Source organism: Rattus norvegicus, chromosome 16 (genome assembly GCF_036323735.1).
Source record: "Rattus norvegicus strain BN/NHsdMcwi chromosome 16, GRCr8, whole genome shotgun sequence".
NCBI classification, from domain to species: domain Eukaryota; kingdom Metazoa; phylum Chordata; class Mammalia; order Rodentia; family Muridae; genus Rattus; species Rattus norvegicus.
Window position 1 is genome coordinate 51782365 of NC_086034.1, and position 21884 is coordinate 51804248.

Genomic DNA, 21884 nt, shown 5'->3' on the forward strand with positions numbered 1-21884 from the left:
CAGACTTGCCGTCGGCATGCTCTCTGCCTGTGTTCCGGCAGTCTAAACTCTTCAGTAGAGGCCGCCCATTGCATGTGAGGACATCAACTGTTGCCACATAGGGCGGAGCCACTGGGAGCTGTAGTGTCAGTGCCAGGATCTAGTCAGAGTGTTTCCTTTCCGATGACTGCACGTCTCTCTCACTTCTCCAAGAGAAAAATAGTCCTTGGATTTTTTTTTTCTCGTCAATTAATATACAGGCCATGAAATATGTGTAATTTGACCTGGAACCTGTGTGCGTCACACACTCTGACAGCTGAAGGAGTCCAATTTACATGCTCGGAGTAAGAGGCTTGCTAAGGAGAGTACCACATTGAGTGAGGCTTCCGTGTATTAAGAAAGGGTGTGTTTCATTAGGCTTGGTTTAGGATTTTGTTTATGACAGAACTTTTTTAAAAATAACACCCATAAGCTTTTCACATAAAAATTTTTTTAAAAAATGGTAACAAAATGGTCAAAATACTTTCCACAGTTGCATTCAACATGAAAACGGCGTATCTGAAAACATAATTTTGCTACCTCTCACAATATTGTTGGTATTGTTGCTTAGTAATAGTATGTCTCAGAGTATTGGGTCCTTTGCACAATTTGCGTAATTGGAACATTTCATCCCGGATCTACCTTGGCAGGGCCCCCAAGCCCCTCTTCTCTCTTTGTGGTTTCAGCCGTACTGACAGCCTCCCCTTCCACTGCGGGGCAGAAAACATGGTGCCCCTTTGTTCCTTGCTAAGGATTTTTTTTTGTCCATAAGACCTTGCAGTTTTACATTTGAGAGGACTGAGTCAGTTTTAAAGGACGCTTGGTCAAGAAAAGCACACGCCTAATCTGTCGTGGCCACAGTTCCACTGTAACTGCACGCCCTACTGCTGCTGTGCGTCCTTGGAGAACAAATTTGAAAATCTCTCTTCCACATAAACTCCCCGAATGGAGGAAATTACAGCAGGGAGTGTGTTCATCCACCCGATCTTCCCTCTTCTTGGTTTCCACTGCATATTTTCATTGTACAGGCCCTGAATCACGTGAGGACACCTTCATATAAAGTAAATAAGGCTGTAATCTACACACTCCTCATGCTTCCTTACCTTCCCCTGCCTCACCCTTCTCCCTTCCACTATCCCTCGTGCAGTCTTTGTTCTAGTGTCATGTCATATGGACATGTGTGTTTCCATATGTTGTTCCTCTGAGGTTGGTTTAATTGTTTGTACATGATTGTCTCCAAAGGGATCCATTTTCCTGCAAACTATGTAACTTCATTCTGTATGTCTGTGTGTATGTGTGTGTATGTGTGTATGTGTGTGTGTATGTGTTTGTGTGTGTGTATGTGTGTGTATGTGTCTGTCTGTGTGTGTGTATGTGTGTGTATGTGTCTGTGTGTGTGTGTGTGTATGTGTGTGTGTATGTGTCTGTCTGTGTGTGTGTATGTGTCTGTCTGTGTGTGGTGTGTGTGTATGTGTGTGTGTATGTGTCTGTCTGTGTGTGTGTATGTGTGTGTATGTGTCTGTCTGTGTGTATGTGTGTGTGTATGTGTCTGTCTGTGTGTGTGTATGTGTGTGTATGTGTGTGTATGTGTCTGTCTGTGTGTGTGTATGTGTGTGTATGTGTCTGTGTGTATGTGTGTGTGTATGTGTGTGTGTATGTGTGTGTATGTGTGTGTATGTGTGTGTATGTGTGTGTATGTGTCTGTCTGTGTGTGTATGTGTGTGTATGTGTGTGTATGTGTGTGTGTATGTGTGTGTGTATGTGTGTGTGTATGTGTGTGTATGTGTGTGTGTATGTGTGTGTGTATGTGTCTGTCTGTGTGTGTGTGTGTATGTGTGTGTGTATGTGTGTGTGTATGTGTGTGTATGTGTCTGTGTGTGTGTGTGTGTGTGTGTGTGATCACTGTGCAAGTGTCTCTGTGGTAGACTTGAGTCCTTTGGATAGATACACAGGGGTGCCACATTTGAATTATGCAGTAGTTTTAGTTATTTGGAGGAGCTCTTTTTATTTTGTCTATTGAAGTTAGGCTAGTTTACACTCCCAGCAGTGGTATAGAAGAGTTACTTTTGTCTACAGACTTGCCAGCGATTTTAAAATTTAATGATCACCATTCTGAATTGGGATAAAATGGAATCTCAATGTGGTTTTAATTTGTATTTCTCTGATGACTGGAGGGACCCATTTACTGGCTATTCACTGTTTTTTCCTTTGAGAACTGTCGGTTTCGCCACCCCATTTATTGATTAGTTTGTTTAGTTTCTTGTTGTTTCGGTTCTTTTGTGGGGTTTGTTTGTTTATTGAAGATAGTCACCTTATGTCACGTGTATACCTAGCAAAGATTTTGCTTTTATTCCTAATGTTTCTTCCTTCAGTTAACTTCCCTTTTCCATGGGGAAGCTTCTTAAGTCCATGAAGCCACATTTGTCAATTGTTAGCGTTTCCTCGGTGACTGAAGCTTTATGCAGAGGGTTTTGGTTGGTCTTTGATTTTGAAACAGTGTCCTATGATTCCAAGGCTGGCCTTGAACTTGCTATGTAACCAAGGCTGGCCTTGAACTTCCAATCCTCCTACCTCTGTCTCCCAAGTATGTGTGCCAGCATTTCGCATTTTATGTCTAATCTGTACTGATTGAAAACTACATGTATGGTTTTCTTGTATTCCACATCCCCTCTTAATTGTTCACATGCAGAGAGTACTCAGTAGAGAGTTGGAGGGAAGTTATTGAAAAGCATTAATTTATCGTGTATGCAAAAGAACACACTTGTTAATTTTGATAGAACCAGAAGACATGCTGTTAAATGAAACAAGCCACTCACATAAGGACAAATGAAATATGTTCTAATAAATTAGTAGAAACTGAAAGAGTCAATCTCTTAGGAAGAGAATAGACTTGAAATCACGAGGGACTGGGATGGAGAGAGGGAGGATAAGGATAGATATGAGAGAGGTCATACAATAAATACCAAAATATAGTTGTTGGGAGGAGCCACTCTTGTTTACAGCACAGACTGGGAGACATAGTCTGTAACGCTTATATCTAAAATAACTGGAAGAGAGGAATCCACGCAACACAATACAGAAGTGATGTTTATCATTTGATCATTACACATTACACTATAAATTTATATCTCCCATGTACTCAAAGATAGGCACAACTCAGTACATTCTAGAGACTAAATTAATTTTTAAAATGAATCTTCACAAGGTATGCTAAGATGAACCTCAGGAGTTATGTGAGGCTCAGGAAATTGTGACTGTTTTTCCCGAGTCGCCGTTATAGCTGTGAAAGCTGGCACAGGGCTAGCTTACCATTAAGGACAAATGTGAGCGTGTGGCTCTTAAATGTGGGCATTAATAGCAGCCCGCTTGGATTTTATTGGGATAGTTAAGGATATTTAAGCTGTCCTTAAGTAAGAAGAGAACAAAATTCCCAATGTTAGTATCCCACCTGCAGGACATTTTTTCCAAGATGCCCATCATGGGAATGAGAACCCCAGGACCCATCACCCTAACCCCTAAGGTCACCTATCTTTAGTACTTAGAAGTGTTTCTTAGGCAATGTGTGTGAGAGAATTGGCCCAGTCACAGTTCTGAGAAAGGCCAGCTTTCTTTACTATCCTTATAACTGTATATACCCTTTCCCAGCTTCTAGTGCCCCAGTAAAATCCATGTCTTCTGTTTGCTCTAAAGCCATTGTCTTCCAACCCAAAATTGTTAGGTATTGTATTTCAATGGAGACATCCCATTCCCTCAGGGAAGGTGCTCCTGGCTGAGAACCAGGAAGACACTCTATGTCACTAGTGTAGGGAGGAGAACCTCCCTTCTTAGTGCAGGCTTTTTAAAATGGCTTCTTTTTATAACTAAATTAAGTTTTAAAAATATATTACTTTTTTATAACTAAATTAATTTTTATTGGAATAAATTTAAGTACTGATAAAAATCAGAAATGGATTAGATTGCAAACTATGTAATTTAAGTTCTAGCCACTATTTATTAAATATCAGGTCCCAAAGGCAGTATTTTTGAACATCCATGGTCTTACCTAATTCCCACAATCACTGTAAGGTTAATATCACTATTGACCAGTGGTTCTCAACCTGTAGGTCATGACCCCTTTGGGGTCATGCAGATATACTGCATATCAGATATTTACTTTACAACTCACAAGAGTAGAAAAATTAGTTATGAAGGAGTAGCAAAATGATCTCATGAAGGAGGGTCACCACAGTCTGAGGATCGCAGCATTAGGAAGATTGAGAAGTGCTCCTTAGACACCATGGACACAAAGAAACAGAAGAAACTGAGACGCAAAAATTTAATCCATTTTTACGCCAGTGATGTCACTAATGGAGTACAGAGCTGGGGTCTCAACCTCATGGTGTAATAACAGAGTTGCTGGGTTTTGTCACTATTCTGATGTCACATCCAGAGGAGGAACAGTGTACAGTGAGTCGGAGTGTTCTCTGTGAGTCTATTCAAGGCCACTTTCCTGTGCCATTCTCAGAGTTCTTTCAGAACAACCTCCCTGATGTTGGAAGGGGTAGTAGGGTGACAGTTTGAGTTTCCTGTGGCAGGTGCTCAGTAAAGGTGGTTATATTCCAGGTTCTGCCCCTCTGACCGCATCTGACCTGTATTTAATTAGGCTTGGTTGTTGAGGTACACTTGGATTTCACGGAAATCAGTCACAGCATGGTCCTGATGCCTCAGCTGATGAAGCCAGAAGACAGAGGCTGAGACACAGCCCTGGGGATTTTTAACTCCAAGGACGGCCCTGCAAACGTCAGGCCACTTTATTAAATTATCATGGAAAAATTTTCATCAGTAGAAATGGGAACATCTGATGTATCTTTACAAACAGGCAGGAGTTTGCTGGATGGTATAAACGGATGGGATATACGTGGTGGCTTCCACTAGGAATGTAGATCTGACTCTACTCTAGGTACTCTTTTTCATGGAAGACTCCACCTTCTGTGGGAACACCCGTCAGCTACCGGCCTTATAGAGAAAGCTATATGATATCCAGGAGACTGTATTAGTTGTTGGTGGTGAAAATTAGTATTGTATAGTGATTTTTATCTCAGGTGGTGAATGGCTTTAATTTAATTCTGGGTGAGAGAGTAGAGAACAGGAGAGTGGCTCTTGTCACCACCATCTTGGTAGAAAGCAGAGCGAAACCTGGTCTGCTCCTTGTATGCAGGTTCTTTCATTCATAAAACACCCCAGCCCCTGGCATGTAAGCGTCAGTCTGCTGGTTTCTACTGCCCGATTTCTCCCACATACTCAATGGTTGTGATTGGCTTCCAACATGGAGTTTCAGCACAGATGTAATGTTCTGAAGTGTGCAGTGCTTCTGAGAGCTCATGGTTCCACTCAAGTTCTTGAGCTATAAATCTATACAGCAAATGGCCAAGTGATCCAAAGTGTTAGGATTAGGACGGGTGCCAGCCATTGCTTCTCATTATGTAGGAGGGGGCTTTCACCCACTGCTGTCCCCTAGTTGCTTTTCTCTGATTTTTTAACCGCTCTGTATTCTATGAGTTTCCCAACAATAGCCGAGTCTTAGTAACAAGCGTATAACTAAGGTAACCAGTGGAAATCAGAAACTAGGAAGGTGATGGTTTCTCCTGAATTAATTTTCTCCCAGCTCCACACCTTTCAATAGCATACAGGCATGAGCTGAACATTCTGATTAGCATGACGATATCACCTTGTTTTCTTGCGTGTGCTCTTGAGTCACCGTGATCATGCTTACCTAGGCTCTCTTATGAAGTGTCTGAGGAAGTCATAGCCAATGGCAAGATTAACCCCAGCATTAGCAATAGACGCCACCTCCTTACCTTACCTTTTGAGTTCAAACAGTTCCCTCATATGGTAACCTTAGAATTGGATTTTGTGTCAGAGAACCATTAGGGTTGAAATTAAGCATTAAAAACCCCTAGAGAGGCTGTCATAGGAGTCCTAAAAACCCTAAACCTTTTCCTGTTGTTAAATGTCAAGTTTCCTTCATTGCCTATTGCCATACGGGCCCAGTCTCACAGTTTTGAAGTCGGTGGCATTTTAAAACAAACTTAGGCTAAACTTTTAAAAGTGCCGTTTTCAATGCCTGTTTTCTTTTAGATTTCAGTACAAACAGTTGAAAAGTCGAGTAGAGTAATCTGGTTTCAAAGAAACTTTCGTAGCAGCCTGAGAGCTAATGGAAGCCATATGCTCTCTGTCCCCTCAGAAGGCTGCTTGAGGTCTTTGAGATCATACATAGGCAAGGCATATGTGCTTTTCCAGAAGAACTCTTGAGACAATATTGTGGTAGACCTTCTGTTAAAAGAACCAAGCAGCATTTATATATAAAGCTGAGGTTAATAAATTGAATTAAATTGTAGCCTAAGATTTGTCTGATGCTGCAGTATCAGAGAAATTGTTCATTTAACTGTAACCCCGGAGAGCTGATGCTTCTCCCCACATCCAGGGGCATCTGAGATAAAACTTGGCAAAGGTAGCACATTTTACTGAAAGGAGTCGAGCTGTCTCATCCCTGGGGGCTCCAAGCATCTCAGAAGCACATTTCTGATGTTTTATGAGGAGTCGCCATATCTGCTGCATGTGGTAATTTTACTGGTACCCATAATTTTAACTCTAGTGTTAATTTTTGGCAGACTGGAGGAGGTGGGAAGCACATTAGTCCTGAGAAGCAAACCTCTATCAGACCCCAGTTAGAACAAGCTATGAAGGCTTTATTACGATTGCCAACACATTTAGACATTTCTTTAAAAATGAAAGCCTCTTCCGGGTCAGGTAAGCATGGAAATAATTTTTACGACACCTTGAAACACACAGCTGGGCATGAGAATTGTATTGTTATTTGATTTTTTTTTTTGTCAAAATTCTGCTGAATTAATAGAGAATCATAGACCTTTAGAACATGAAGAAATTGTTATAATTCCCACAAGCCCTTGTTTTACAAACAGGAAAACAGGCTCCTAGATAATTAACTATATCTTCCCTAAGAGACCGGATTCTGGGCTGTAAAATGGCTCAGTTGGTAAAAACCTTTACCACCAACGTTGACAGTCTGAGTTCAATCCCAGGAATCACGTGGTAGGAAGGGAATTCTGGCTCCTAGAGTTTGTCCTATGATCTCCATATGTATGTAACTTAGGTATAGATGCCTTCCCAACATAATCAGGTCAATATGAAGACTATCACAGACTATTTTAAAGAAAAAGGCAAGTGAGTTATTAGCTGTGCGTCTCCTGATGCCGTCAGAGAATAGCAGTGTCCCAATTCTAAACAGCTCAGTTTCCCAACTAATGGTTTAGAATCAGAATATGGTATATGAAATTAGAATCTGTGATATGAATTACATGAAGAACAGAAGAAGTAATAATCGATAGTGAATAAAAGTTCTGTGCGTGCACACACACATGTGGTAGCAAACTGATTACACACAAACATGGATGCTGGTATATATATTTTTTAAAGTTTGCCATTTATTGTGATACAATGCTCTTTGAAAAAATCATAACTTTCCTTGTCTTACGCAGTTGTATGGGGAAGGGTTTTTAAAAGCCATGCTGAGATAGGTAGCCATGCTTTTGGCATACATATTCTTTAGAAAGCCTTTTCTATTGTAACAGTGGGTGGTGAATGTAAGTTGTCATAAATACCGTAAGAGTTGTGTAGTCTTTCTTATATGTGAAGGTCATGAGTGGGACAATCTTGAACTTAATGACTGGAATGAAGAAAATGTTATTCATAAAAGATAGGGTTTTATTGTAGTGTGTTATGTATTATATTTATTTATTATTTTCCCTGAAAGGAAACCCAGATAGGAACCCTTTTGGAGCTTGAGTGCCTAAAGGTATTTGATAGACACTGCATAGTCCTTGAATAGATGACTACTTGGGGGAAATATGGGGATGTGAAGAAGGGGAACTAAAGTAAGTGGCCAGGAGTTGGAAGATGAAACAGAAAGTAAACGTGTATTTTCGAGTTAGTGAAACTCTCGAAGGGGGAAGTGAGGAATGTAAATGGGTAGATGGGAAGATACAACCGGCATGCATCTAGGGTATCTTGTGTCAGGCCTTTCTTGTTGATGTGGGGATGGCAGTGGTCAGCACCACTTTATTCTGCAATGACCCTAAAGTGATCTTCTCACACATGCATGTCACGAATATGACCCCACAGAACCCCCCATTGCCTTGGTTAGTTTGAATAAGTTCTAAGCCTTCTGGTCTACCAGGATTGGGTTTCAGCTTTTCTCTTCCTCTGTCTGACACCAGTTCCCCATGTTTGGTCAGTGTGCCCCTTCATGATTGCAGGTTTTCTCTTTCCTCTAATGGTAGGGGGGCACCTCTTTGGCTCTCCTCATTCATCCCACTAACTTATCCTTCTCATGCTAACCAATTCACAGAGTAACTTATTAGAAAACAGTGTCCACAATTTGACTGACCTTCTTTGAACGTTGAAGGTTCCTCTTCCCTTATGATTGGAACATTTTTCAGTCTTTGCACATTTTCAGTTCACTTAGGAAAAATACATGGAATGCCTACTCTGAGTTTGATATTATCTGAATTATCCTAGTTTGGGAATTCGTACCCCAAGGAGTGTTTAAATATTTTTAGACAGAAAATAAAGCTACAATAAAGCCCAGTTACTCATTTTGTTTTGTTTTTCTGGTGTAGCAGGGTGAAACGGTAGCTGCTCAGAAAGAATTCTTTAACCCACAAAGTACCTATGAGCTCATGGTTGACTTTCCCTAACTCTGTTCAAACACATTCTGACAGAAAAATCTATCCTATGAATTAAAGGCTAGTAGGGCTCTGGCGAGATGGCCCAGTGGTTAAGAGCACTTACTGCTCTTCAAAAGGATACAAGTTTCATTTCTAGCACCCAAGTCAGTGGCTAACAACTGCCTTTAACAGTTCCAGAGATTCTAACATTCTTTTCTGCCCTCCGAGGATAGCCACTCATGTAGCATACATACATACACATCCATAACTAAAGTAAAAATAAAACTGCAGACAAGTAAGTTACAATTCATAATTTATGCCAAAGGCTGGTCTCTGAGTCACATATTTTAATGGTATTTGTAGTTTCTTGTCTTTTTTTGGAAAAAATGTAGTTATTGAAAGAATTTTCCTTTTTTCTTTAAAATTAATTCAGTTTTATTTTATGTGTATGTGTGTTTTGTCTACACATATTAATGTATACTACACATGTGTCTAGTGCTCACAGAGAGGAGGGTGTCAGAGCCCTTGGAACTTTAGTTAAAGATGGTAAGCCATCATACAGGTGCTTGGAATTATACCTGGGTCATTGCTAGAGTTGCAAGCACTCTTAACTGCTAAGCTATCTCTCCAGCACTTGGAAGAACTTTCCAGTGGCATATTTTAAGAATGCCTGTTTGACTCATCAATCATGTTGATACAAGAGCCCCAGAAATTCTTGATAACTCTGAAGGTGCTTGCTGTGTTGAGATCAGATAATCTCTTGAACAGATCTTAAATGCATATTCTAATCTCACCTAATATATGATTTTTTCTATGATAAATACAGTGTTTTGGGGCCATTTGTCTTGAAATTAATTAAGGAGAGTCTTAAAAAATGGTTAGTGTATTCGGTCTCTGTTCTGTAATTGCTTACTAAAATCTGAATTTAAAAAATTTTTTAAATGCTCCTTATATTACATTATTTAAAAAATATATTTGTTTACTAAACATGTAGTGTGTATCTAGTATAAGCAGTGAATTGTAGGTACTGGGAACAGGGTGTTCATGGTTCCTTCTTTGTGGAGAATTTAGAGAATGAGACAGTAATTGGTAAACATGAGTGCGCGCGCACACACACACACACACACACACACACACACACACACACAGAGTGGGGCTCCCTGAGGCTACGGCTTTTCATTTGTGATGTATGTGATGACAAGTGGTAAGTCCTGGAAAAATTCACCCAGAATCACTTGTGGCCAAGAGCATGCATGCATACAGACACACACACACATATATATTCACATACACATAGAAACACACAGAGACATAAGCAGACACACAGACATTCGCAGGTACACACAGACACATATACACACACAATCATAGAGACACACAAACACACACATACAGACATAGAAAGGCACATACACATATGCAGACACATATAAACACACATACATACACAGAAACACACAGACACATGCAAACACATACATATGCACACATACACACACAATCACACACACACAGAGAGAGAGAGAGAGAGAGAGAGAGAGAGAGAGAGAGAGAGACTTTACCTGAGTTCAGAAACATCCTGTCAGGATGCAAGAACAAGAGGCAGAGGTCATGAGCCTGTCATGAGAAAGGAGGTGGTGAGTGAATTGGGGGGGGTGGTAGTTGATCTCACAGAGGTGGATGGATGGAACTCTACAAATCCTGTAGAACTCATAAAGAATCAGATTTCTCTGCAAGTGTCAACGGCAGTGCTGTGGGGTTTAATGCAGGGAAATGGTATGATTTATGATTTCTTACGAGAGGACCTTGGCTGCTCTGTAGAAAGGGGCTGTTAAAAACCAAGGAAGAAAGACTGAGCACCATGAAGCTATTATAACAGACCAGGTGAGAGATGATGGGAGTTTGCAGGAGGCGTGGGTTTGTGGGAGACGGGGCTTTGCAGCTGGAGTTCAGGACTAATGCGAGGAAGTGCTGGCACAGACAATGGTGTGGATTGACCTGGGACTGGATGGGGAGAGGGAAGTAATACTCTTGATGCAGAATACTGATGAGACAGCCAGTATCCGAAATGAGCTTTTCTCAAAAATGCTTGAGGCGTGCTCATGGTTTCTGCCTCTCACAGTAGGGCTCAGAGAATGAGAAGAAACTACTAAGGATATACAGAAACGAACCGTGAAGCAGGACAAGCAAAAACTAGTTGGCTTTGCTAATTGGCATCAGTATAGAGCAGCCTTTTGTAATCTACGCAAAAATCACAGAGTGTTCAAACCTGTATTTATAGCAATTACATTTAGTATTTCTGTGGCTTGGTCTTCTGAGAAACTTACTTTTTGAAGGATCCAAAGATGGTCAATCTGCTTTGGTCTTTTCCTTTGGCTGCAGACCCCATCCGCCTTACTGCTGACTGTTAGACTCATTCCAGAAGACTTGGAGGTCCCTGCGGCTAGAGTAGCAACTCAGAGAAAACGCAGGCTTCAGTGCCTCTCAAGTCAAAGTCAGATGAAAGAGAGACTGAAGGGCTCTGGCTGAGCCCATCCCCCACCCAGGCTTTGCAGTCTCAACGCAAGTTCACTTGTGCTTTTGAGTAATAACTTGTTTGAGAACTGTATCTCAGAGAGAGAGAGAGAGAAAGAGAGAGAGAGAGAGAGAGAGAGAGAGAGAGAGAGAGAGAGAGAGAGATTGATTGCGATTGCTTAAACACAGGGCTGCATGCCCGCCCACTCCCATAGTCCTCCACTCTCAGTTCAGCAGGTGTTTTGGTTTGGGTTTGGTTTGGTTGTTGGTTTGTTGAGTCTTGGGTGTGGTCTGAACATCCCTGCCCACTCAATGCACAAAAGTGACTTTCCTAGTAGAAACTGTAAATCCCTTGTATTCTCTCCTAACTGCTGCTTCTCCACCAGGTAGTATAAAAGCTCCTCAAGAGGGCTCTGCTTCAGGAAAGTTTCTGGAGTCTGTGGGTTCTCTGGTTGATCCGTTCCTAGATTCTGCTGATTCTTAAAAAAGTCTCCTTGGCCCTTTTCTGAATTTAGATTTGATCCGTAAGTACTATAGCCTGCTCCTTTCATACCCATCTGAAGCTGTGGCAGAGCGATGGACCCCCTAGTGGTGCCCTCTGGAGGGGAGGCAGAACTGGACTGGGCTGGGGGAGGGGCACCAGCCCCAAGTGTCAGACACTATGTTTCTGCTGCTCTGACCAATACAGTTGCTGGATTTAGCCCAACACTCGGGGATCTCCAGCTCTGTTGCCTAATTTCACACATTACATCATTTCCAAGTTGGGATCAAGTTCTTCCCAATTGTATTCTTCTACGACCTAGACGATGTAGCTGAGCTCAGCTTTAACTGCTCTGACAGCAGGGAGGCTGGTCTACCTAGAGCACCCAGCTATCCTAGAGAGAATATCACTTAGTGTTACAGGCTGATCTAAGCCTTGGCTTGGGCCGGCTCGGTTAGCTTATTGCTTGAGAAAGGTCGCTTAAGAATCAACAATAAAAAGAAAGGAAGGGACACAGAGATAGCTCAGCAGTTAAGACCAGTTAAGATCTTCCAGAGGATCTGGGATTCAGTTCCCGGCACCCACATTGGATAGCTTACAATAGCCTGTAACTCCAGTTCCAGGGGCCTCCATGTGTGCCACACGCACATGCATAGACACAAACACATGTATGCGCATACATACATAAATTTAAAAAAATCTTTAAAAAAAAAGGGTTGTCTTCTGTAACGATGATCAGTAACTGAAGTTGGGAAGCTTCTATTCTAGTGTTTGTCTTCATTCTTTTGGCAGAGCTTATTTTGTAGTAAAATCTTACGGAGTTAAATATGATACAGGTGGCAGTCAGCTTGTCAGGAGCGGATACCTGGTCCCTTTGCTCTCCGAGTCTCTTCCTCTTCTGAGGCCATCCTGATAGGTTATTTCTTTGCTCCTGGTGAAATGAGCCAGTTCAAGCCAGGTTAGATTAGATTAGGGCAGGTTTATTGGGAAGCTTCTCTAGGGCAAGTTCACTGGCCCCAAGGATTGAGGAGTGGGGGCAAGGGGAAGAGAAAGAGAGAAAGGGATGCACATAAGGGAGGGAAAGAGAGGGGGAAGTGGGGGAGAGAAACCTCTGCAGGAAGGGCAGCTTATTTAATCCCTGTGCAGGAAAGTTCAGGGATTGGGGACAGGATATGCCAGGTAGAGACCTGGAGGTCAGGTCTGCTTTGGTATGTAAAATATGCACCTCAGTCCCTTGTCTCTGGGTCCAAAACCAAACAAATCCCCACCCCAGAAATGTTTAAGAAATTCTAGCAATCCTTGGGACCCGCTGGACCATCTGCAAACTATAAAGAGTTCAGAGTCAAAGAGCCAAGTTTATGTTAGTGGCTGATACTTAAGGAATCCGAATCTCTCACCCTTCAATGAAAGCTCTTCAGCCTCCCCTGTCTCCGCCATCCCTCCTAGCAGGCAAGTTCTGAAAAAGGTCCTGGTTTCTATTCTGCTGTAAACTGCTCTGCCTTGAGCACTCAGCTGTGGTCCCATGGTTGTCCCTACAGAGCTTCGCTCCTTCTCTACAGCTCCCCAGGAAAACACTTGCTTGACACAACCCCTAATGCATCCCCACCTCCCAGGCCCCTTGACACCAGATAGAGATCCCAAAGCCTTAGAAAAGCCCAGAGTCTCCTACATCTGAGTCCTGCCTCTCGAGGTACATGCTGCTCACCTATCTTCTCCTCTGAGCTGGCTGTTTGTCTGCTGCGTGGCTGTCACACAACACCGTGACCTTGATCTCTGCGGCTGCCTCCTCCACTCAAATAGAACCATCCCAGGGCAGAGACAATTGTGGAAGGGGTGCTTCTCTTTCTTTGTGAGCTCCCGATTCCTCTGGCAGATGCCTGGCACACGAAGACCCTCAACGTGTGAATGAACGAGTGACCGTTACTCATCACAGATGCATTTCTCGAAATGTGAACAGTTGCTTTTTCATAAATCATCCCCATGCTAATAAAAACAAAAATTATTTTCCCGAACCTTGTTTGTTACAAGACTTTTTAGCTCTCACTGTTTTGAGATCTCATATTTTTAAGGGAGGGGAGTTTTGCTTGCCGAGATTCTTTGAGCATCCACCGTGAGTGGAAGTCATTCCACCCGAGTGGAGTCCACTGTGATCCCAATGTGCTTCAGTGTTCAATGCTGATTGACTTCATAATGCGAGGGATAGAGGAGAGTCATGGGAGGGTGTGTGTGTGTGTGTGTGTGTGTGTGTGTGTGACAAATGGGGTGTTCTAATGAACCTGCTCACTTGCAAATTTGTCTTCCTGCAGGTGATGTGTCACCAATCAGTATGTCCCCCATCAGTCAATCTCAGTTTATTCCACTCGGGGAAATCCTTTGCTTGGCCATCTCGGCAATGAACTCTGCGAGAAAGCCTGTCACCCAGGAGGCGCTGATGGAACACCTGACGACGTGTTTCCCAGGTAACGAGAAAGAATGGAGCTCTTTCCAAATGGATGCGGGCTGTGGGTGTGGGCTGTGGGTGTGGGCTGTGGGTGTGGGCTGTGAGTGTGGGCGACTGTGGGTGTGGGCTGTGGGTGTGGGCTGTGGGTGTGGGCTGTGGGTGTGGGCTGTGAGTGTGGGCTGTGGGTGTGGGCTGTGGGTGTGGGCTGTGGGTGTGGGCTGTGGGTGTGGACTGTGAGTGTGGGCTGTGGGTGTGGGCTGTGGGCTGTGAGTGTGGGCAACTGTGGGTGTGGACTGTGAGTGTGGGCTGTGGGTGTGGGCTGTGAGTGTGGGCAACTGTGGGTGTGGACTGTGAGTGTGGGCTGTGGGTGTGGGCTGTTGGATACAGGCTGTGGGTGTGGGCTGTGGGTGTGGGCTGTTGGATACAGGCTGTGAGTGTGGGCTGTGAGTGTGGGCTGTGGGTGTGGACTGTGGGTGTGGGCTGTTGGATACAGGCTGTGGGTGTGGGCTGTGGGTGTGGGCTGTGGGTGTGGACTGTGGGTGTGGGCTGTTGGATACAGGCTGTGGGTGTGGGCTGTGGGTGTGGGCTGTGGGTGTGGGCGACTGTGGGTGTGGGCGACTGTGGGTGTGGGCGACTGTGGGTGTGGGCGACTGTGGGTGTGGGCGACTGTGGGTGTGGGCGACTGTGGGTGTGGACTGTGGGTGTGGGCTGTGGGTGTGGGCTGTGAGTGTGGGCTGTGAGTGTGGGCTGTGAGTGTGGGCTGTGGGTGTGGGCTGTGAGTGTGGGCTGTTGGATACAGGCTGTGGGTGTGGGCTGTGGGTGTGGATTGTAGGTGTGGGCTATAGGTGTGGGCTGTTGGATGCAGACTGTGGGTGTGGGCTTCAGGGCTTTAAAGGAACACTGGGAGATAAAAACTTCACCCAACTGACTAGACACCTTTCTTCTATTATTTATAATAATAATAATAATAATAATAATAATAATAATAACAACAACAATAACAACATCAGTCCTTTAGTTATAGTGTCTTCTATAGTACTGTAGGCATAGTACCTTTTATTTTATTTTAATTTATTTTTATAATTTGATATAATACTTTTTAACTTATACTTAAGGGGAAAAATTAAGCCAATTTCATAAGAAATTGGTGAAAAGGACCAAGATTCCACTCATCATTTGCAGTTGAGCCTTCCTTAAATGTATAAACCCAGGACTCTCAGAAGCGGTTAGAACGCTGAGTCCTAAGAGTTTGACCACAGAAATGAATAATGCCAAAAATAAATATGTCCCCCTTGTTTGTGCTGTGAACCAGTGAGCCTTAAAAAAGGTTACTTCATGAATCGAGACTTTGTTTTAAAAGGAAAAAAATTTACTTCTTTTCCTTTTTATTTAATTTATTCTTTTATTTTATGTGCCTTGGTGTTTTGCCTGCACATTATGTCTGTGTGAGAGTGTCCAATCTTGGAGTTACAGACAGTTGTGTGCTGCCACACGGGGGCTGGTAATCAAACCTGGGTTCTCTGGATGAGCAGTCAGTGTTCTTAACTCCTGAGCCATCTCTCCAGCCCCCGCCTTTTTTCCCCCTTAAATATTACGAAGTGAAGACAACAGGGCCACTGCAGTACAAATGGTCATTGGTGGTTCCGGTGGGGAAAATTGCTTGGAGTGGGATACACTGAACTCCCCTGCTCCAACTCGAGGGGGTGCCTCCCTATTCCTCTTGAGCGCAGTGCCCCCAGCTATCAATGTGAAGTCTAATGTTCCAAGAGAATCGCAAAATTCCGTGTGATGTGCAACCTCTCAAGCAATTTTCTGTGTGCGCACATGTATAAATTGATGGGCAGTGCACACTTTATGGGGCTGCCCGTTTGCCAGCTTGACGACTCTACCTCTTTCCAAATGGAAATAAGAATGACATTAAAGATGAGCGCATGGTATACTTGATGCCCATACAGCTCTTCACAGACTTTCGGACATACACGCTGTTGGCAGAATTGGCTTTGGCTACAGTAATACCGGATGATAAGCAACCACAGATAGCCGGAGATGTGCAACAATGAGTATTTACTTAGGTCCTAAATCTGAGGGTGTCCCAGGAGTCAGGCTGGGACTTAGAAGGTGGCCCTGTTCCTGCCCACACTGCCTGTCCTTGGAAAAAAAACCTTTTGGTCATATCTTATCCCCTAATATTGCATTGATAAAGCAATCTTGCCTTGGCCTGAAGTCAAGGTGTAGAAAGCACACACACACACACACACACACACACACACACACACACACACACACACACGGAAAGAAAGGGTGGAAGAACTAATTCTATGAAGGTTAATAATATAACCCTCCATCATTGGTCTCCATACTTGACCTCTTGCCTCAAAGAAACTTTGCATTTCCCTCCCCTTAACTCCCCCTTCCTTTCCACGTACATTTTCTATTTTGTTATTGTTCTTTTTGTTTTTGTTTTTGTTTTTTAGTTTTTCAAGACAGGGTTTCTCTGTGTAGCCTTGGCTGTCCTGGAACTCATGCTATAGACCAGTTGGCCTCAAACTCTGAGATCCTCCTGCTTCTGCTGCCTGAGTGTTAGTTAAGCCTAAAGGTGTGCACAGTCATGCCTTCCCTGCTTTTTAAACGTCAGCGTTTTTATATTATACATGGTGTTCAAACACTAATATCAGTTGTAATCTTAAATGTTACAGCATTTCATTATCCCCTAACATCCTTCCTTTTCTAGCGACCAGACAACTTCTCCCAGTGGTAGTGAGATAGACAGAGGTGCAGATCCCCAGGGAACAAGGAGCGATGCTCTCAGCCAATGCTGCCCTCTGGGATTCCAAAACCCTCTTCCTGCAGTAGACCTAAGCTCCTGCCTCAGATATCAAACAGTCCGGCTGCTTTTAAAGTCTTCATGTTGTTGGTTATACAGCTTCACGGGAAGCCATGTGTCCTCAGAAGTGGTTCCATGCCTTCCGTCACTATGAAATAGAAAAGAATGCAGAGCTGGTATGCTATAGTAAAATGCTCATCCCTGCTGAGCAGCTAACAGTGCCACAAAGTTACAGTGCACCCTAGAAAAGGGAACCGGTGATGCTCAAAGTAGTACCTCCTTTGCCAGCCTCTGTGGTAATGAGGCACCAACCAAACCTTTCTGTCTGTGTAACGCACTGATGACTATCGGCCAGACCTTGACATTTGCATGTAGACTTTACAAAGCATGGCCTGCAGGCCTAGAAGGACTGAACCACCTGTCTTTGTGAATAAAGTTTTATTGGAACACAGATATCTCGGTATTATCTTTGGCTCCTTGGACATAGTGGTAGAGCAGAGGAGATGCCAACAGAGGTCACAGGGCCCAGAAAGCCTACACGATTTACTAATTGGTTCTTCATAGGAAAACTTTCACAAACCCAAGTCCAGGACACAGTCCTACTTATTTAATTTTTTCTTTAGTAACAACTTTTGTTTTCTTTAGTTTCGTTTTAAATGTTTGTTTTTTAAGAACTGAGTCTCACTGTGTAGGCCACGGTGGCCTTGAATATTCTTTAATCGTCTGCCTCTACAGATGTACGCCATTATGCCTGACTTAATAGCTCTAAACATTTAACTAGTATTTCATAAAAAAAATGACATTTTCTTGTTGTGCCTGCCTTCTTTCCTTTCTTCTCCTTCTTTTATTTGTTGCTTTTTGTTAGCTGTGTCAGGACAAAACATCATGGAGACCTTAACATTGTTTAAACTCTCCTTGAAAAAAATCTATTTTCAGTGACGATGCTAGAAGTCTGGAGGGTTTTTAATACCTTCTTTGTTTTAAAGGTACGGCTGTTTACTTCTTTTGTAGTTTACTATTTGAAGAAAAAGGGGAGGAGTCTAATAAAGTATCATTTAAACATTTGAATTCTTATATTTGATATGTTTCATGGATAAATAAAAGGGATAGTTTAGAGTGTGATCTTTTGTACTTTGGACATTGGTATTCCAAAGATTAAAGTTTTCTAGTAGAACAGTAAACTGAAACAAATGGTAGTTTTTGTTTTGTTTTGTTTTTTTCTTCTTTTTTTTCTTCAAAGTCCTGCTCTCTTCCTGGAACCCACTTTATAGGGCCCCTCTCCCCATCCTTTCATCCCCCGAGAAAGAGGAGGACCCCCTGAATACAAACCGCCCCCCAGCACCTCAAATCACGGCAGGACTAGAAACATCCTCTCCCACGGAGGCCAGACAAAGGCAGCCCAGTTAGAGAGCAAAATCTACAAGACAGGCACAGAGTCAGGGGAGGCTCCTGCTCTGTTGTTGGGGTGCCCGCATGAAGACCAAGCTGCACATCTGCCACGTATGTAAAAGGGTGGGGAGAACGGCTAAGTCCATCCTTTGCATGTTCTTTGGTTGGTGGTTTGTTTCCTGGGAGTCCCCAAAGGTCTAGGTTAGTTGACTCTGTTGGTTTCTTGTGGCGTCCCTGTCCACTCCAGGTTGCTCAGTCCTTCCCCCAACTCTTCCACAACACTTCCTGAGCTCCAACTAATGTTCGGCTGTGGGTCTCCGCATCTGTTTCTGTTGGCTGCTAGGTGGAGCCTCTCAGAGGACAGCTATGCTAAGCTGCTGTCTATACGTAGAAGAGGTTATTATTAATAGTGTCAGGGATTGGTTCTTGCCCGCGGGATGGATCTCCAGTTGGGCCAGTCAAGGTCGGCCACTCCCTCTGTCTCTGCTCCATCTTTGTCCCTGCACTTCCTGAGGCAGGAGAAATTTTGGGTTGAAAGTTTTGTGTGATTTGGTGTCCTCATCCCTCCACTGGAGTCCTACCTGGATACAGGGGGTGGCCACTTGAGGCTCCATATCCCCCACTGCTATGAGCTGAACTTGGAAAATCAGCTCCACAAATTCTAAGCACCAGTTTTCCATACAGAATTGCATGTTCATGTTTGCTTTTGTGTGTGTTGGTGTATGTGGTATGTCTGTGGTGTGTCTGTGGTGTGTGTGTGTGTGTGTGTGTGTGTGTGTGTGTGTGTGTGTGTGTGTGTATGAGAGACATGGCCATGCTGAAGACTGAAACCAGGGCCTTGTGCATGCCAAGCAAGTCTTCTACCACAGAACTACAGCCCCTGCCTAAGAATATTTTTTTTAAAGATCTTAAGAGAACACTTGTTTTTCAGATTTCTAAAGAACTGTTCACCCTTTCATCCAGGATAAGTGCTTGATTACATTGGGCTAATCCTTGTTAAGTTGTTAGAATTGGGTCTTTCTGGAAGCAAGGCTGACTCACTTCAGGCAAATGGAAGACCGTGACACTGGATGTGGGATTGAAGCTGGCTTAGCCTTAGCTGCAGAACATTTCATGTTCTCTCTGATTCATCTTCCTGAATTCTCACACAGCCAGTGTTCTTCACAAATAAGAATTATAACACAATGAAGGCCATTAAACATGCCAATCTAAAGCCGGACGTGATGTCATGTGCCTGTGGTCCCAGGTTCTCTTGAAGGTAATGGATGAAGATTGCTTGAGCTCCTGGCTTCCAGGCCAGTCAGAACAATGGACACAGATCCTATCTTCAAATAAAAACACATTTTAATCTAAAATCATTCACATTCTCTGTTCTGAGAATTAATCTTATTTGTAGGTTTAAAGCACAATGAGGCTCTGAGAAATATGTAGTCACGATGCATCTTTAACGAGCAACCTTCACTTTGGAAGCTGTGAAGGCACGGAAGGGGGAGAGGTCCAGCTTTAGCTCCATTAGATTACAGATTATTAGTTTTGTTCTTGGCCCTCTCCAGTTCTGATTCATGATAAACTACAGGGGTAGTGTCTGGAAACGATAAAGCCTGCAGGTTATCAGCACTTCGTCAGGTTAGCCCTGCAAGTGTCTAACAGAACTGGTAGACTCAGGGTTAGTGAGATGACTGGAAATACGAGTTACTATAGTAAGGCACCTCTGTCTATCTCACTACTGGGAGAAGTAAATGATGATGTTTTCAAAGTAAATGATGATTGGTGTAGCTGAAAATCAAAGGTATATAAAATGCAGATAGTTCTTGTCCCTCTACTTGGGAGTAAGTAGAGAAATTTTTCTTAATGGTAAATAGCATATATTATGTTGTGCTCATGATTCTATATGAATCTGTGAGTTTTCCAAGACCAACAGTAATGACTGTTCTTAATAGGAGTCATGGGCTAGAGAGACAGCCTGGCAGTTGAAAATACTTGTTCTTCTAAAAGACCCAAGTTAGATCCTCAGCACGTTAGGCTCCTCCCAACCAAATGATACTCTAGTCCCAGATGATTGAAGTCCTCTTCTGGCCTCTGTGGGTACTCTTACACACTGGTGTGTTCTCTCTCTCTCTCTCTCTCTCTCTCTCTCTCTCTCTGAAAAAACAGTAGCTTAACTTCCTTTAATAACACAAGGTAAATTGTTTAATCAAAACGAAGCTACATTAAGCAGTGTGCTGTGTGAGAGCCTCTTCTTCCTTGCTAAGAACGTCTTCCAAAGAGAGCACACATAGATGGGGATGCTCTGTTGTGTCCACAGACTTCCTCTAACTGAGAATGCCAGACCAGCTCTAACGCATTAGATCCCGTTTTCATTGTCTGACGGACTGAGGGCACACAGACTTCTCAGCTCACCCAGATGTTCCAGTTGCTACACCACATCATTGGGAGGTAATCTGGGTTTCCGTAGGTCCTGACCCAAAGTTGGGACTACTAATGGCCAGTGTGTATTGCACAGGTGCTCTCTGGTACACACTGTTGCGCATGCACCAAGTTCATATAAACCCCCAGCAGTTCTAGGAGAATAGACGCCCCAGAGATTAAGTTGCCAGCTGCCTTAATGCCACCACCTTCTAGGGCTGCTACAATGGTACAGGGAGAACAGCAAAAAAGTTGTAGTGTGCAGCTCTGGAAACCAGAAATCCTAAGTCATGATGTCCGCAGGGGTGTCTGTTTCCTGCCTAAAGCTGTGAGCGAAGACTGGGTTCTGAGCACCTCTCCTTGATTTGCGGGTAGCCATCTTTGACCTGTGTCTCTTCACGTCGTTCTCTTCCACCTATGCCTCTCTCTGTGTCATTTTCCCCTTTCCAGAAGGACCTTACTCCCAGTGGATTATGGCCCACTCTAATGACCTCATTTTAACTTGACTACTCCTGCAAAGACCCTATCTCCAAAAAAGGAAAAGGTCAGTTGGAGGGGACCACTGGGGGCGTGAGAATCTTAAGGTGTGAAGAGGTATTTACTTTGTATTACAATTAAAGCTTGCAAAAAGAAAAGGTTCCTTTAGGTTCACTGTTGGGAAGGGTTCAGCCTGTGCTTAGATGGACCCATTACTTTTAGGTTTGTGGTGAGTCTGCTTTTTGTGGTAAGATCACAGCCTGGAAGCTAAAGAGAGAGGAAGAGGCCTAGGCCACACACTGCCCTTCAAGGGCTCCATTGACCTAAAGGCTTCGTTGTATAAAAGTATTACTTCTTCCCCTTAACAGCAAGGACCAAGCTTTTAACACAGGAACCTTAGGGAGCCTTCTAGATCTAACCATAGTAGGGAATGAGGTGCGGGGGGGAGAACAACCCAACCAGTAACACTACTACAAAGATAGAATGGGCTTCCAATAGAGCAGTCTGGCCACAGAACCTAAGCTTTCAGCCCCCACATTCTATTGCTTTGATTCTGATGGTTGACTCATGTGAAACTGCCATTTTTGTGTGTCAAATATTGGCAGTATT

At 43.4% G+C, this 21884-nt stretch overlaps 1 protein-coding gene across 9 annotated transcripts in view; it reads left to right on the forward strand.

Moving 5' to 3' along the window:
- The window catches only part of Stox2 (storkhead box 2), a 239055-nt gene that overhangs the window by 201510 nt on the left and 15661 nt on the right, over positions 1-21884 (forward strand). For 8 of the 9 annotated variants that reach the window (XM_017600114.3, XM_017600116.3, NM_001134863.1 and 5 more), the window contains one exon: positions 14046-14198. In XM_017600114.3, the coding sequence (XP_017455603.1) occupies positions 14046-14198 (153 nt within the window). Of the gene's footprint in view, positions 1-23; positions 11783-14045; positions 14199-21884 lie in introns of those variants that run through there. The other variant, XM_008771258.4, reaches the window with a different exon arrangement.